The sequence below is a fragment of the Conger conger genome, chromosome 9 (genome assembly GCF_963514075.1).
Source record: "Conger conger chromosome 9, fConCon1.1, whole genome shotgun sequence".
Classification (NCBI taxonomy): Eukaryota; Metazoa; Chordata; class Actinopteri; order Anguilliformes; family Congridae; genus Conger; species Conger conger.
Window position 1 is genome coordinate 46,767,321 of NC_083768.1, and position 18,203 is coordinate 46,785,523.

Genomic DNA, 18,203 nt, shown 5'->3' on the forward strand with positions numbered 1-18,203 from the left:
GTCGCCGTCAACTTCCAAAAAATTATTCTGTGGATTTAGCATTTAAGCGAATAGTTCTGCTTTTTGGGTCCATACTCGTCGTCTCCCCCCCTCCCCTCCTCCTGTCGTGACCCGTTTTATTTTTTTATGCACAGAACTAAAGAAACAGTCGCATAAGCAGAAAAGGGGCCAACTTCTCAAAGTCACTGCCAGCCGGATTCCCCGAGAGGCTGAGAGCGGTCCCGAGACGGCCCAGCTTGCATGAATAATTAGCTCAGAGGTTACGTGGCAAATGGAAAAACGCAGATGAAATGGCCACCTCCGCGGATTTCACCTTCCAAAACAAGGTGCGCAAGATGACAGGCGCTGAATGGCGCTCAGATTAAGAGGTAGACTTCCTGGCTTTGAATGTCATTCCGCGGAACCCAAGGAAACCATCTAAAGCGGCAGAAGCACGTACGACGCTTCTCGGTATGCGCCCCATGGGCCAAGTACAAGACTCAGCAAGACGCCCCCTTTTCCCACAATGCAACTGCACGCTCGTGTACCGGTGAGACGAAACCAAGTGCAAACCCACCAGCATCGTTTTAGAAAACCGTGTTGGGTGATATTCGTGCCAGCAGGGAGCTGAAGAAAAAGGAAGGGCAACCTAGGCTCTTTTCAGTTCCACATCGTTTCAACGCACCAAAATTCCACCTCTACTTCCTGGATGGAGGTTTACTATGAAAATTCCATACCAGGTAAACATCTTTTGGCACTGTAAAAGAGAAAGCTCTTGGACTACCGTTTTCATGAAATAACAAAGCTGACAATTATAATTCACAATTCCCTCTCAAGATAATTAGACACAATAACTAAATTAAAAACCAAATTCCATCATTTACAAGGCAACGGAAGGTCTCATGCTGGCTTCTCTGCATCCCTCTCCATTAAGCAGTACATCAATAAAAAGCGGGCCTAATTTTAGTTATTACAAATAAAAAGGAAGCACAAAGATTGGTATATTTAATACAGCAGAATGAATGATGCTTCAAATATCAGGCTTTAGGGCTTCTGCTAGCAGTGTTCACAGACCTGTCACAACCGCAGCCATATAAATAAATGAATAAACAAATAAATCACTGTAACCAGGCACGTGGTCCACCGGCGCAAAGCCAGCGTTTGCCAGCCCTGAAACGCACCTCGAACCTTTCAGAGAAAGTTGCGTACCTGGTCTGGAGTGCTAAACACTTCTAAAGCGGAGATCGGTAATTTGGGAAGGCAGAACTGTGTCCCATAAGCAGTAGATATACAATGCTCATTGAGAAAATATGTAGGCCTCTAGTTTGAGTTGCAATCGGGAATGGGGCTTTTAAATCACGCTAAGCAGGCATTAGAAAATGCTATTGGTGATAAACATTCGACAGTGTAAATGCATTTCTTGCCAGCTGTTGCTCCCATTAACATAAAGAACGGAGTTTATATTAGACGTCTACTTAACAGATCAATATTATTTTGGATGTTGCAGCAATGCTGAAATGCATTGCTCATTTTAACGATAATTGAAATTCTTCATAATAGCCGTAAAGACGGCGGCTGGAAAAACCACAGTCGCGCATTGTCACTTAACGGTACGGAGACACAGACCGAACCCGCCCGCTTGTCAAAGCGCAGCAACAGGCTGGCACTTTTCCACCCATCCATTTACTTAATATGACACTACGACTCTATGCAATCTCAATTACTCATGTACGAACCGATTAGGCAGGAGCGACGAGCATCGCGACATTCATCACGTAAACACTGGCAAAGTTTACTAATGAGAGCGGTCAGCAGTCATTCTTTATTGTCGCCAGAGAGAAACAAGAGGGGCCCCCCGTTTATCCCAATTTATTCCGAGAGACCGGCTGCGCACTTTTCTCCAGGGTAGGGGGAGATTGGGCACGCTCGACGCGACAGTCAGAGTCCCGTCCTGCTTGGACCGGGGCCCGCACGAATCCTCGCTCGGAGACCCTGAGACAGCCGGCTCGCAGAGAGAGGGCTGAAGGATGCACTGCGACGTCTTCGTTCCTCTCTGTTGGCTATCGCCCGGCTTTTCTGTTTCCGGAATCCGCCGAGAGACGCGGTTGCCGTAAATCTCTTTTACGTTGTGTTCGGAGGGCCCGGAGTTTGCAGGGAATAAAGTCACTTTGAGCCCGACTATTAATCAACAGTACGGAGTCCTGCACTCTTCCACAGGCTTTTAAAAAGGAAAGACCCGCAGGTCTGGGTTGGGATACATGACTGAGATCTTCAACCCTTTCAGTCACGAGAGTGCCATAGACCATATACCTTTCAAGCCATAAAATTAACTGCTATACTATTGTTTTGAGCCCCTATTCTCTCAACCAAAGCCAATATTTTGACAACATATTGGACTTTACATTACACTGCATGTCATTTAGCTGACGCTTTTCATGCAAAGCGACTTACAGTTGATTAGACTAAGCAGAAGACAATCCACTGGAGCAATGCAGGGAAAAGGGCCTTGCTCAAGGGCCCAACGGCTGTGCGGATCTTATTGTGGCTACACCGGGCATGGAACCACCAACCTCGCAGGTCCCAGTCATGTACCTTAACCACAACACTACAGGCCACCCTGACCGGGAAAGGGTTAACCCCCCCCCCCCTCCCCTAGGGCAATTTTGTCTCTTCAGTTTTAACCTCCTCAAATGTTACGAGTGAGAGAATGGATAAAACGCTGAAATCTGGGCGACAAAATAAAACCACTGAAGCATAAGAAGAACATAAATATCTTGACCAAAGTGCTGTGCTCTGTGGGAAACGGTACACAATCAGGAGGCGGCAACAGACTCCCGCGTCGCGTTAAACTCACGGCACGCTTCTGCAATTTGGAGGAAGTAACAGGTGACGTGTTAAGTGGGGGCCTGCACACAGAACCGGCCCAGGACCCGTCAGTGAACCGGGGCCAAGTGGTCCAGGCCAGAGGTTCACGGGGTTCTGCTGATCAGAGCAGTAATTAAAAGAACGCCAATTCACACAGAACAGATGCTCGTTTCAAATAGTTTATTGATTGCCTCTCAGCGCGGCATCTGAAAATGTCTAATTACCGCAAAACGTGCAGGATTTTAATCTGCAGTGTCGCCAAAGGTTAGGCCCGATTGCTTAATCAAGTGGAAAAAAAAAGCATCGCTTTGCATCCTATTAGTACAGAGATGAGACCAACCTCCCAGAGGAGAGACAGATAAAAAAAAAAAAATCACCCGTATTTATAGGGATATGCTTTGAAAAGCGGTAAAGAAAAACACAAACAGCTGGCTTTAGAAAAAGTGACCCACCCTCCCCCGCTCTTTGGCAGAGGTCTGTCAACAGAATGACTAATAAGACCGAGCGGCACTTGGGCCGTCACTCAGACCCTCCAGAACAGGGCCGGTGGCTGTGCGGGAACAGCAGGCGGCGTGTGTAGACGACCCCGCCGCGGAGAGCGCTCCGCCCGGCGCATCTGGAGAGGCTCCGCGCCGTGAGAAAAAAAAACGCCTCTCGTTTGCTGGCGGTAAACAGCGTGCCGCGGGGGGGGGGGGAAATAATTAAATAAATAAAGCGGCGGGCGGACGCGGGGCTCGTCTAACCGTCCTGACGGAACGGAGGGGGGAAAAACAGCCCGGCTCTCGAAAAAAAAAAAAAAAGGCGGGCCGGCGCAGTGGCACAGAGCAGGTTTCTGTGGCACACGGGCGACAGCCGCGAGAGCCGTGTTTATGAGAAATGTGCTTTGGAGAACCGATGCATTCTTGCTTTAATTTCGCTTTGCGCCTTTTAATAGTGTTCTGCTGGCACCTGGCTAATGGCATTATGGAGCGCTGTAAATCTGATGGATGAGGAGTGCTGGGGCCGACGCCCGCCCACCCCCCCCACCCCCCCCCTCGCAGTCACTGAGCCGAAAGACCATTTTTTAACAGGTTTGTATTAAATGTGCAGAAACCCGCCTTCAATCCCGCACAATTCAATACCCGTGTTGCTTCCCGTTTGCCAGCTGTTGTAGGAGCCCTTTCAAAACGGCCCTTTAGTGAATCTTAAAAGATAAAATAAACGAGTGATTTTTCCGAGCGGGTTCTTGGTGCAGAACAGCCGCGCTAAGCTTCCTATAAAAGGCACATAGGCAGCAGTGCTAAACGGCCGGATTCAAACTCGTATGTGCACCGCACCCATAGAATCTGTCAGTCAGACTGGACCCTGCTGTCCAGGTTCTATAAGAGCCCTCTGTACCTGCCCTACCATGCACTAGTCATCATTAAGCCAGAGGCTGTAGAAAGCGCATTAAATTGGGTAGCTCGTGCAAGCGTGTGCGTGTGCGTGTGCGTGTGTGTGCGTGTGCGTGTGTGTGCATGCGTGCGTGCGTGCGTTTGTGGGACGTTAGCATGTGTGCAGGAGGACACATCCAGCAAGTCACAAGTTCAAATAAAACGACGAATGCCTTAAATTAGGCAACAAAGAGCAACAGTTCTAGTATCAGTAAAGATGTAAATTGATAAGTGAAGCATGTTCGGCACATTGTCTACGATAAGGACACCTGCTAAAAAGAGATTCTTTGACCGCCCGCACCCCACACCACCCCCTACCTCCAGAGAAGGGGAAATGAGATTACTAGCCTCCCTGCCTTCCCCATAAAAAGGCAAAAATCTGCCACAGCAACAAGGCTTTGTGTGTTTAAAAGTAGAGTCAGGGTCGATTTATCTTTCCTCTCCTCTGCGTCACCAACTAGCGTTTTCAGCGGTACGCTACTGCCCTCTGGTGACACAAAGGAGAAAATGCAAGGACCTCACTTCAAGTCATACAGGAGGCTTGAATTTCTTTTCACTTTGATGTCTTAGATATACCCATATGACCAGTTATGTTTACCCGCATCATTAACGCCTAAATGACAGGAGCAGCAATCCAATTAACGTACCCCCCCTCCCACATCTGAAATTTTTACAGAAACTGCAGGCAACAGGGTGTGTCACATTATGTTTGTCATAATATGTCACATTTAAACCATAGCAGCCAGTTAGCTTCCATGAAAAATGAAAAATCTATTTCCATCTGAAAGCAAGTTACTCAACCAGTCCCATCCATCCATTCTCAAGTGTTCAATATTTATAGAGTTTTAAAGTCAATAATACCACTGGATGTTTCTTTTAGAAGCGAACATTTTGGCATATTCCCGAGACAAATACATACATACATGGTAAACAGAATGGCAGAGCAGCGCCTTGTTGGAGTGTGGAGAAAAAAATAAAAGTAAAAAAAAATGTATCCCATCAATCTCCCAAATTCCATCCCAACTGACAATCAAACACTGGCAGGAACCATAGGGGGTTCAAATCCGACAGCACAAATAAGATGTCAACGTTGCGACGGGGAAATACGTTTTGCTGAAAGCACCGACTGTCAATCAATCAGAGCTCAACGCACTCTCTTGGCTACAGCTGCAGGTGCCTCAGGACGATTTCACCCCAAATTAAGACTCCCAAAATATTCACAATAAAAAAATTTAAAAAAAACTTTTACAACAAAAATACAGCAAAACAAACCTTCTCCTCAATCGTATTTGTCCAAAACATTTCCCCCAGTTGAGTGAGGCAGCACAGTATGAGAAATTAATTAGTGTTTAATTAGCTGTGTTTTTTCGCTGTGCTAGGCAAAACGCCTGAACGCGAGTGGAGGGCGATGGGAACAGCTGGGCATGGTGTAGAAAGTTCCGGAAACTCTTGATTGCTTATTCTGAAGAGCCACAAATTGCAAAATGATTTCAGGCTCACCATGCTCTTAACCATGCCCAGCTGAAGTATTCCAGAGGGGGGAAATGAACCCGACAGATGCGGTGTACGAATTCATTACGAGATACCGAACGTATTCAGATAAATGTGTGAAATTCTACTTTCCGAATGTTTACCTTATTGAATGCTGAGTACGAGTTTTGGACTTTGGGGTCACAAAGGTGGACTACATTCCACCGTATTGGAAACGTCAAAATAAAATAAGAGGATATCGACGATACATTTCGTCCTTATGGGGAATTGTGAAACTTTCCATTTAAGCAGCTTACCCACGCAAAAGTAGGGGAAGCTAATCCAGCATCTTTATACATTTATGTATTTCGGTAAACAATCTAGCTGCGAGAGCCCTAAGGAAAAAAAAAAAATAACGATAAATAAGTGAATCGAGCGGAGGAAAAACCAAGGAAAAGAACTTGCAGTTCTCAGCTCTGTTTTTTTTTTTTTTTTTTACAATTCTGCACACAGCAGCAAGAGGGAGGGGAAAAAAAATAAATAAATACATAAAAACCTTGAGAAAGTGCAAAGTGCAGTCGGGGGTTTTTATGATTCAGTGCGGTTTCCAGCCGGTGCGCTCGGCTTGGGGGCGACGGCAGACGCCGCACGCCGGTTTCCCCCCCGCGGGCTCCGGGCAGGACGGGGGGGGGGGATGTAGAGAGCGTCTGCGCTCTGAATGTAGCAAATTGCACCTTCCCCGGGTGCCGCGTGTCCCGTGTTCACGGCCGTGTGCGGGCCCGGGGAGCAGAGAGGTCTCGCGGCGAGTGAGCGCGGCGGCGTGTTGTGTTGTTGTTGTTGCTGCAGTCTCAGTCGCGCCGCTTTAGGCTGGAAATTGAACAGCGAGGATCCTGGGCCCAGGTGGCAAACTGCCATCCGGCTCCGGTACGCTACTGGGGCTACATTTCTTTAGTTCAAAAACTTTCGTGAATCCCATATCCGATTCGGGTTTGACGCGGAGGCGGATCAGTTCGGCTGAAAGCCCTATCGTGCAGCGCTGAGTTCGCGAAGGCATACCGGCACGACCGGGCCCCGACCCGGGGAATCGAACATCCTCCCGGCTCTGCGGCTTTTATGCAGACTGTAGAAAGTGCCAAGTGCACAGGTTGAGCTTGTTACGTCACCCACTGACTGTCTCTGGCTTGTGAAGAGTTTTGAAGCCTGGGAAGTGAAATTTAACAGCGCCGCCATGTTGTATAATTTGGACAGTGACAGTGTCGTAGGGAAGCTGGTGCGGCTCCTCCACTAAGCACGTGAGGGAGAGTGATGTATTCTGTCCCTGATTCGGCCACAAAGTATTGCTGTATTGTCCTAATAACACATGAACTAAATGAAAACCATCGCACGGAGATGCATATAAAATAAATTAAATAAATAAACACAGATTGAGACAAAATTTTGTTGTGGGCAAAAAAAAACTTTCTTGTGGGCCACAATTTTACTATTGACTTGACATTGAAAACGAGTCTGAATGAGCGATACTGGAGCCAACCGCAGCCAATCTCAGCACCACCAAGAAATGAGTTTCAAAAAAGGCCGGTACAGCGCAGACGTCTCGAAGGTTAGGAACTACAAACGCTAATCCGCCGTGCGGCACAAATTAACGCCGGGTCTGACCGCACGGTAAAAACCGGCCCCTGAAAGCGGTCGCCCACCTAATTAACGAGCGCTTGATATTGAGAGATAACGGCAGGGAGACTGCTGTGGGAGAACCAATTAGCGGAGAGCCTGCTGGGGGATAGATGGCCACTGAGCAGAAATGAAAGGCTTTACGACGCCGGTCCGGAGCGGTTGGGGAGATGAGGGGGGGAGAGGGCCGCCCTCTCCTTCGCTCGCTCGATGTGTTTTGTTTTTTCCTTCCCCTCAATAGCACCCTGGAGGCAGACGACCTTGTTTTCTTTGATGTTACGACCGAAGCAAACTCCATTCTACTCTCTAAACTGAGTTGCTCCAATGGACCCATTTCAGTTAAGATTGCCCTTCCCTAAACCCCCCCCTGGACTGAGTTGAAAAATATATTGCTTAAGGTTTAATTAAAAATATGTGTATATATTATATGTATATATTTTATTTATTTCAATAACTGAGTGAAACAATGGAACAGGTGAGACTTGAACCCTGGTCTCCTACGTGAGAGACAATTGCACTAACCACAACACCAACATGCCCTCCATGTGAAGCGAAACTGGGTGCTTGCTCCACCATATCCAGAGAAGCCGAGAGTACACCGAGCATCACTCCCACACACGCGGACACACTCACACTTCTCAGCCTCTCCAGGATTACCAGACAGACCCAAACGTAATTTAAGTTGCAGACTGATTCCGTGAACAATTAGCGGAGGAGACTGATACTGCCTCAGCCGCAGGGGCTCAAACACACATCTCCAGGTGACACTGCAGTTCTGCATGACTTTATCTAGCTTCAGGGTGAGAGCCGTTAGCAGAAGGAGGGGGGCATAAATGGAAATGAGGATGAACTCCACTCCAGATATTAAGAAGCATGTTTTCACACAGAGAGGGGTCACTGTGTGGAATAGCTTACCAGTATATACAGAGGAGGCAGAAACGCTGGGGGTTTTCAATACCAGGCTTGATACGGTGCTAGATACCATTTAACTTTTAGGCAAACTAAATAGAAGGTGGACTTCAGTGGTAGGAAAAGGCAAACATTGCTGGGCTGATGAGCCTGATCTCATTATTATATCGTGTTGTCACATCTAGGTAAAATGGTTATCAAACTCATTTCCACGATCGGATTACAAACCATTAAAATCGCGACCGACCGGTTGGGCTAACACATGTATTGTGTACAATATTTGGACATTTTAATGAGCACTATTGTGCGTAATGAGCACAGAATGACCAGCACATGAATGTTAAGGTTAATTAATCATGAACGGCATGCGTGTACACGTCTATTTGAGTACAGCCTTGCAATATGAACTCAGCAAACCAGCTAGCAATAAATTACCAAAGCAATTTTAATAAAAGTGTCACCTGCACCAACAGACCACCAGGGGGGTGGCCCATGGACCTGCAGAAACACAGGTCAAAAAGCGCACCGTTTGACTGCACACAAAGCGGTTTCCTTCAAACTGTGTACGGACGGAGGTTTCAGGCTACCGGGGGTTGGTGAGGAAAACAGCGAGATTATTTTCAGTCAGTTTCCGTTATTGTTCCTCTGGGCTGTCTGTAGTTCCTCACCAATAACTGCTGCTCTCTCCCCCCTTCTCCTGCGTCTGGTGCAAAATGTCTGATCTATGATCACCGGCTTTCTAAGAGGAAGAGACCAGAGCAGGGAATGCAGAACCTGCTTGATTTCCTCAAGAAAAATCTAAAACGGTGTGAACGACGCAAAAAACTGCCAGCATTACATCATTCCTTCAAAACGTTCTCATAAGCAACGTTAACAGAGGGGCCTTTCATTTCACTTCAAGAACGCTTGAGATCAGCGTGAGTCCAAAAAGAAACCTAGTGATGTTTGGGAGCCGAAGGATCAGGTTGGGGGAACAGAACATTTGAAAATAGCACAACATAATAGCGAGAATAGGCTATTCCGCCCAGCAACACGCCTTTTCCTACCAATAAAGTGTACCTACTGCTTAGTTCACCTAATAGCTAAATATTATCTAGCACCGTATCAAGCCTGGTCTTGAAAACCCCCAGTGTTTCTGCCTCCGCTACATGTCCTGGCAAGCTATTCCACACAGTGACCACTCTGTGTGGAAAAATACGGCCTAATATCTGCGGAATTTATCCTGTGCCAATTTCCATTTCCATTTCCAATTACGAATGAAATGCCATGCATCGGGCTGGGGACATTTGGGGCAACATTGGCTCAAAAAGCAAGATTAGTCGCCTGCCAGTCGGAGGGTTGCCGGTTCAATCACGCCCTGGGTGCAAGACATCTAACCCCCAATTGCTCCAGACAAGCTGTTTTAGTGCCTTGTATGGCAGCCAGTCGCCGATGGTGTGTGAATGGGTGAATGAGAAGCATCCATTGTACAGCGCTGTGGATAAATGCGCTACATAAATGCAGACATTTACCACTGACATGGGTCTCCCCCCCCCTTCCTTAACGGTAAGGCCCGGTCGAAGCCCACGGAAACACAGGCTCAAAATGAGACAGAAAAACACACCGTCCAGCAGCAGGAGGAAAGCAGTGGGGCTGGGAGGGACAGAAATCCAATAACTCTGAGCTAAAAAAAAATTTATTTAAGGAGAAACGAGGCAACAGGTGCCATAGGAAATCAATGAGAGCCGAGAGGCGTCACGGCTATAAGCGCTAATATCGCCCGCTGCTTCTTTCCCCCACTCCTGACAGGCTCGCCGACGGTGGCCACCTACGCAAGGCGGGAATAAAAACCAGGCTGCCCTGCGCGATGCCTGGCGCCTGCTCACGGCGGGCGGAGAGGGAGATGAAAGCTCCAATTAAAACGGCCGGGGGAGCTGTCCGCCCGAGATTGCGCCCGCCGCACGCTTCGTTTGCAGAGAGCGCTCCGCCGGGATTCGCTGAGAAAATACGGCCGGGGTTTAACCGGAGGCCGAGATTAAGAGGACGGTTCAGCGCCCAGGTGCTGGAGAAATCCGCTCCTCCCGTTTCGCCAGGAGAGAGCTCCAGCCTTATACCTGACAGCCATTTTCTTCTCCCCTAACGAGACCCCTTCTCCCCCCCCCCCCCCCCAAAGCATATGTCAGAGTTAGTCTGCTCTTTAACAATGTTAGCAGTGAATGGAGGAAGAAACAGCAGCAAACAGCATGCAGTAGACAAACACAGGGAAAACAATTAAGGCCCGTGATAGGCACAATAGTGCCACTCGCAGACAGACGCAGGCAAACACATAAAACAACCAACTCAGGATTCAAAATGGGTGAATACAATAATTGACACAGACGGAGCGCACAGCATTCTTGTAATAAAGAAACTCGAAAGGCATCAGCCATGCTCACACTTACTTGTTCAGGTCTAGCGCTGAACCAGTGTGTGCATATTAAGAATTAGTAGCAAGAAGAGAGCAGACTTGCATCAAGTCTTGTTGAAACCAGGGTACAAAGCACACATGGCGTTCTTTATCCGTTTTCTATGCCACTTCTAAGTCACCATTACAAGCTCATTTTCCATATACTGTGAACTCCATAATTTACAGCTGAATCTAGTCCCAATAAGGAGTGATCTTGCCAATTATCTTCCAAAACACATTCATCTTCCAAAGACACCCATTCAAATGAAGTATTTCCGTTTCAATCTTAATTTTACTATGGTTAACCGGGAGATTTTTTTCAAAGTTTTTGCATTTTTTCATCCAAAATGAAATTTGGCACCCAATCCACAATTGCAAAAAATGTATTCGTAAAATAAGAAAACAAACCTTGCTAAACAAAAAATTCCATGTAAAGTCAATCTCTCAAAACAGAACAGAACGTTTGGGGATGAAGTGAGGTTGACCGTCTTCTCGCTAAAACACAAAGCACTTGAAATTCCCACCCACACCAACCCTGGGGAAAAGAGCAACACCTATGAAGGTCAAATTATCTTAAGATCTCTCTTTAAAAAAAAATTGACTTTGAAGACTCAACAAAAACCATGCCGGAATGATCCGACAGGCTAAGCGGAAAATTAGACTCTGTTCCTTTTGTCCCGGCTCATGACCCATCCATGAACAGAATCTAATTGCTTTCCCATACGAACACACACAATCCTCAGAGCGCATTGCAGCCAATCCGCCGTTACGTTTGTCTTGAGCGGGCACCGGCAGAGAAGCCAGAGATTACACCACAATACAGAGCCAGCATATCTTGTGTATTCACCCGGGGGGGGGAACAAAAGGCGTCAGCACACAGCACGTGTCCTGGAACACGCAGCAGGGCACGACCCGAGCAGACAACGTGCTGTACTCCGTGTGTCACCGATTTGTAAAAAACCGGGACTGCTTGCTCATTAACGGCCGTTCCGCGGGGGTGTGACTGAGGGAGGTCAGGGGTGCGAGAGGTCAGGTTTGTGCTTGGAAACAGGCGCCCGTCTCCGGAAGGAACCCGACTGCGCGGCGAATTGGAAACGCTGGTGAGTAGAGCGGTGTTGACAGTAGGGAGCCGTCTACACATGCATGATAACTCCAGGCAGATTGCTGGCATTAACAGTCACCGACCAAGCGGTCTCGATTCCGTGTGCCAACGATACATTTCACTGCACATTCCAGTCGAAGCAGATGGCCGGCCCAGCACTAACATGGAAAGTTTGGTCTAATGTTTAAACTGAATAGCCCACATTTTCTGCATATTCCCGAACGGCAGTGAACAAGCAACACGCACATGACAACTGATTATATGTCCCTGAGGTATTTCTCTTCACAAACCAAATGCAGCACCGGAAACCTGCGACGGTATGAACATACAAACAATTGATGGAGAACAGGAACTGGCTGTGTAATCAACATCTGTTTCCACAGAGTATCTGTATTTGGTCTACTAAATTTTTCAATATGAGGGCAGCCTGGAGCGTAGTGACTAAGGTACGTGACTGGGACCCGGAAGGTTGGTGGTTTGATCCCCGGTGGAGCCACAAAAAGCTCTGTACAGCTGTTGGGCCTTTGAGCAAGGCCCTTTCTCCCCGGGCGCAGTACGGTGGCTGCCCACTGCTCCCAAGTAACTAGCATGGGTCAAAAGCAGAAGACAAAATACCCCACAGGGTTCAATAAAGTCTATTCTTATTCTGTTCAGTTTTCTTATTCTTATGGTGCATACAAAAATGGCACAATAAGCAGTTTATACGGTTTGAGAACGTTCATGCCTCTGCACAGCAGTCTCCGGTAACATTTTTTGAAGAATATGTAGTTTTAGACACTGCAGCAGGCCGGTCATTTGACTTTGCAGCTCATACTGAACAATTCCACTTGCTTCAACAAAAGACACATGAAATGTATTTTGCATAATGCAGTGTGATGCTATACACAGTGATCACTTTGTTAGGTTGACCTGTACATCAGCTTGCTGATGCAAATATTTTATCAGCCAATCATATGGCAGCAAGTAAATGCATACAAGCATGCAGATGTGGTCAAGAGGTTGTTTTTCAAACCAACTGGGGAAGAAAAGTGATCTCAGTGACTTTGACCGTGGAATGATTGTTGGTACCAGACAGGGTGGATGGAGTATCTCAGGAACTGCTCATCTCCTGGAATTTTAATGCACAACAGTCAAGAGTTGGCAAAGAATGGTGCGAAAAACATCACGGAACACACAACGCGTCAAACCTCTATGTGAATAGGCTACAGTAGCATATAAGTCTAATACCTAATAAAGTGCTCACTGAGTGCAATAGTCACATTACAGTTATATTACTAAACAAGGATCATTACAGAACGCCATCCGAACTGAATGCTAAATCACTAGCAGACTAAGTCTCCAATCAAGGACAGTCTTGGTCGATGGCATTGCCCCAAAACATCTCTTCGGGACCGCAGAAAGTTTTGGTATGTAGACTTGCAGCAATTTGGCCATTCTGAAATTCAGGGAGGAGAAACAACAGGAGGACTCAGAGCTGTTTCTTTGAATTCGCTCCGCTGGCCATACGGGAGAAAAGAAAAGCGGAATGAAAGGGAGCGACTTCAAAGTCCTGCAGAGAAACATGACAGTGGCCCCGGAAAAGACATCACTCCGGGATTACAAATATTCCTGTGCTGAAGACTCACAGGCCAGCTGCGCCACCTTGAATCGTGGATAGCAGCGCACTGAACTTTTTGTTGGAGGCTGTGCAACCATATTAATTGTCATTAGTTTCCCATGTTTCATCATTAAGTTTATATTCATAGCCATCAGTCATCCAATAAAGCTTTGAAACTTCAGAGGACAATGATGGCACTGTGGCAGAACCCCTGGAGTGAACACCAGACCAGGCTACACTAACTGTGGTGCCTGGCCCGTTTAACGTGTGTTGACAGGGGTACGAGTCTCCAAAATGTCTTGAACCAAGTGGAACAGCAATGCGTGCACAGTATGACCTTTTGAGGAAAAACTCACTGTACTGTACAGAGAAAAGACTCACTTGCCACTGTTCATTTTGACTGAGGGTCACATACTCTGTCACACTAACAGTGAGCAAAGAGCATTTTTCTTTTCCTCTTTCAAATCACAAAATAGAGTTAGTAATATGGAGGAGGTAGTGCCATGGCCTGGGCATGTCTGGTTGCTTCTGAAGCTCACTCATCTTTATTGATGATGAAACTGAGGAAGGCAGTAGGAGGATCAAATTCAGAAGTGAAAAGACCGATTTTGTCAGGCTATGTAAAAAGAAATTCCTCCAACCTCATCAGCCGGCGCTTCATAGCACAGCAAGACAATGACCCCAAACTCACAGACTAAACAACCAAAGCATTCATCAGCGGGGAAAAGTGATGCGGAGGCAGATGTGGATGTGTCAGTGACTATTGTCCGCACTGTCACAAACAGAGAAGCTACATGGCAAGTTAGTCAACTAGTACAAACCACAAGTTAGCCCCAAACACAGGATGGCCAGCTTAGTTTGGCAAGTAAGCATCACCAAAAAGAGCCTAGAGAAAGAAAAAAGTCCTGTGGACAGATGAGACCTGAGATTGACTTGTATCAGAGTGATGGCAAGAGCAAAGTGTGGAGGCCAAATTTAACTGTCCAAGATCCAAAACACCAAACTGCAAATCATGGTGGTGGGTGTATTACAGTTTGGGCATGTATGGCCGCCACAGATACTGTAGTAGTTGTATCCAATTCATGCAGGAGCTTAAGATTGCCGGACGACAGGCCTGGCAGAGCTTGACCATAGAACACACTCAATTGGATGGGATTCGGGGGACAAGCTGGGACAAATCCAAGGGCCCTGACTGATGGGAGCCATGAAAAGATTAGGCTGCAACTGCAGGGATGGGGTGGCCTCAGGTGCTGGAGCCAAATGCAAAATCTTTTCATGGGCCCAAAATCCCTGGAGGCACCCGAGTGGGACCATCTGTTTTTCAAACAGGATGGTTACATGTCCAAGTCAGGAAATATGGCAGCCTTTTCTTACACTAATTCCTGGGTGTTATGTGCCATTCAGAATGTCTCTACGAAATTAATCGTTACAGAACATACCTCCAATCCCCTGTATTTTAGAGGCAATCTGTCAACAGAATACAAAAATCTTCGCAGTCTTGTAACATCTCAATATCCAAAGAAAACAGGTCCTTTAATGATGCATGTCATTTGGAGGTAAATTTCAGTATTGAATAAGGAAAACCAATTTGCCAAGACCGCTGAAAATATTATAATACATTGAAATCGCTCTAATGACAGGTTCAACTGCGCTCGTAGACCGAAAACCTGAAGACAGTAACCGTAATTGTGTGGTTTATCGTTCCGCAGATGTGTAGCTCCATCTATTGTTACGAGCCAGTAAGTTAAAAACGTCCACCACATACACCACTTTAAAACATTGAAACTTAAGTTCATTTCCTGCCTTTAAGAGGAAAGGTCATTTAGTGAGTAAACGTCATCAACTGATGAACGTTTAATACCACTACATCGGGCATTATAGCCTGCTAACCAACAACGTTCAGTTCAGTTTCTAGTTAACTCCTGAACTCTTGTCTTGCTTGGATAACATTAGCTACGTGAAGCTTACTTGGTGGATTGCTCACACCGTTTCGGTAACGCATTCATATTATATTACAAAACGAATAGTTAACGTTGAATGCGCGATGTGGAAAATACACAAAAATTAGAAACGCTAAAGAAATTAGCTAACGTTAAGACTCGACCTAGCTAGATCCTGAGGCAGATGGAAAGCAGATAGGTGCCTAGCAAGCAAAGGACGAAAAATTATAAATGACTACTTTGGTGACCGATTATTTATTGCTGAATATGTACTTTCATTTGGTAAATTAAATGCACCAATTAAGTTTCATAAAATGAGTACCTACATAAGTGTTGGCTAATGTTAAGTTAGCTAATTGATTAGCATTATTCAGCCATGTTAACTAGTGGTGGTCGGTTGCTGTAAATTAGGTGAGCCTGCCATCCCACTGTGAGTCACACCATACAATCAGACCATGGATGGTTTTAGTCAACCAACTTGTTCATGTTGCAAAAAGCGTCATCTAGTTAACTAGACCAACTAACAATTATCCGCCGATAAGGCCTGGTGGTGTGATGATGCCCATGTGTTCAGTCGAACAGTAGCCTACGGCCCATTATGACCATTAACTGATAATCATACAACTAAAGCTAGCTGGATTTGCGCATGCAACTTACCAGCCCTTCTATCTGGATCTGCTTGACTGGTGAGTCCAGTGTGTTCTGAGACGGCGTGGCGGGTGCAGTAGTTGCCGCGGCAGTTTCTTTGCGGGCTGCCATCTTTCTAAATTACAGAATGGGAAAAGAAGGAAGTCTGATACTGTTTCCGGGACTATAATGTAGCCTCTTTTGTGGTTCGGTCGAATATCAGGTACGTGGGAAATGCTCCGGGCAACACGACCACACTGTTACACGACTGTACAACGATAGCCCCAGTATGGCAGGCATTTATGAACAGGTAGTAAGCACCGCACACTGTGTTTATTTATACTGATATAAATAATGTAAAATTAATTAATTATACGATTAATCATTAATATTACTGACCTGTCATAGGGAAACGAAGAGCTTTGCCTTTGTTTCCCGACGAACATTATTCGTTGTAACAGATGGATATCACATGGTCAGATAAGGACTCATCGGTAGTCATGCTTGAGTTTAAATAGACGACTGAATGAATAGTTTTTTTATCACTTTGTTGGTGTGTGTATACTTTAAAATTTTAAAATTACCACATTCTAGAGGTTCACAAAGAGCTTGTGTCGGTGCTCATCAGTGGATATAAGATTCGAGTCAGCTTGTTGCAATGAAAATCAAACGACAGAAACATGCAAAGAAAACGATTAGTTTTTATAAGTACAACTTTAATTTCAGGGAACCATTTCAGATACTACTCGACGGCACGTTTTGCCAGGCAGCTCTGAAGAATAAAATTCAAATTAAAGAGCAGATGCCAAAATATCTGATGGGAGAGGTGCAATTGTGTACCACCAAGTAAGCCTTGCTTCAAATTATCTGTCATAAATTAGCTGGCTGGCTGGTTAGTGAATGTTGGTCTGAGTGCATGTTGTACAATACTTCGTTGTCATTTTTGTAAGAAATATAAATTGTTCATTTTGCGTTCTACAGTTGCGTTTTGAAGGAACTTGAGTCGCTGGGAAAGGAACTTTATGGAGCAAAAATAATCTTGCAGCGTTTCCAGATTAGGAACTGCTCACACTTTAAGAATCCTGTCCCAGCTTCACAGTGCCTTGAGTCGATGCTTGACGCCGGCAATCCCCACCACTACTTCATAGCTTCTCAGGTAACATACCAATTAACTGATTTATTCGCCATTCGTGTTTATGTGAATTAATGTAAATCTAGATGGTTGTGAACCATTTGGGCGGTAAGTCTACCAAGTCTTTCTGTTGTGATTTTTTATTTAGACTGACAGTAGATTAATTACTGAAGCATCCGTTTTCCTGTGAGCAAGGAATGTGATACAGCTTCCTTTGACGTTTTTTATCGGCATCCCCGAAGGTCTGTGTTTTCACACTTTATTTTTTTCCGACAGGATCACGAGTTGTCCACAGCTGTGAAGAAAATCCCTGGAGTGCCTCTTCTGTACATCATCCTGAATACCATCGTTTTGGACAAACCATCCCCGCGCTCGGTTACTCACGTTCAGGCAGTGCAGTCTGGCGAATTTGTGACACCGGCGCAGCAGCAGAACATTAGCAAACTTAAGGAGGAACAGGGCATTGCACCAGATGGGGCTAAAGTATGCCCCAAGAAACGTAAAAGGAAAGTCAAAAATCCAAACCCACTCAGCTGCCTAAAAAAGAAAAAGAAACCAGGAGTACCTACACCAAAGAAGATTGATGGTGAGAAAAGGAAACGGAGCCGAAACAAGAGGCAAAAAATTGATGGAGGAGAGGGTCGCATCCATGAATCCCCCATCCATACAACCCCAGTTAGCTAGGAAGTGATTAGTAAACTTTACACCTCACGAAATGTGACGTACTGGTAAAGGAAAATATGCTGATGCATATATAGACAGAGATCTTGCTTTCCCAGACGCGAATAGGGGGGACTGCGTGTACCATCCTTCCATTTGGTTAACATCTTTAAGTTATTGATATCTCACGTATGAATGAAACAAGGATTATATACATTTTGTAAGGATTTCAAAAATGTAACGAAGAGTCTCGTCAAAGCAGCAGCTTTAAGTGTGTGTGTGTGTGTGTATATATCACATTGCTCCATTTTAAGTTCCTATAAAACATTTTTTTTTAAAGCACCGACTTCTGAAATCAATGTCTTAATTTAAGCAATTCTGAATCCACTTCATCTTGATTTTAGCGTGTAATCTGCA

The 18,203-nt window shown here is 45.7% G+C and overlaps 2 protein-coding genes across 4 annotated transcripts in view; one reads left to right on the forward strand and one right to left on the reverse strand.

Annotated features, from left to right (window-relative positions):
* Positions 1-16,180, reverse strand: part of eif3hb (eukaryotic translation initiation factor 3, subunit H, b) — an 87,371-nt gene extending 71,191 nt beyond the window's left edge. The window contains exon 1 of the mRNA XM_061253754.1: positions 16,025-16,180. Within this exon, the coding sequence (XP_061109738.1) occupies positions 16,025-16,126 (102 nt within the window). The 5' untranslated portion in view covers positions 16,127-16,180. The remainder of the gene's footprint in view (positions 1-16,024) is intronic.
* utp23 (UTP23 small subunit processome component) lies at positions 15,417-18,128 on the forward strand. Of its 3 annotated transcripts, none has more exons than XM_061253756.1 (4): positions 15,417-16,217; positions 16,721-16,840; positions 16,976-17,150; positions 17,403-18,128. In XM_061253756.1, the coding sequence occupies exons 2-4, from the start codon at positions 16,797-16,799 to the stop codon at positions 17,808-17,810; spliced, it is 627 nt and encodes a 208-aa protein (XP_061109740.1). In that variant the 5' UTR covers positions 15,417-16,217; positions 16,721-16,796; the 3' UTR covers positions 17,811-18,128. The 3 variants fall into 3 exon arrangements, with proteins under 3 accessions (XP_061109740.1, XP_061109741.1, XP_061109739.1); XM_061253757.1 differs by having other exon boundaries at positions 16,734-16,840; XM_061253755.1 differs by lacking the exon at positions 15,417-16,217 and having other exon boundaries at positions 16,419-16,840.
* Positions 18,129-18,203: the final 75 nt, after the last annotated feature.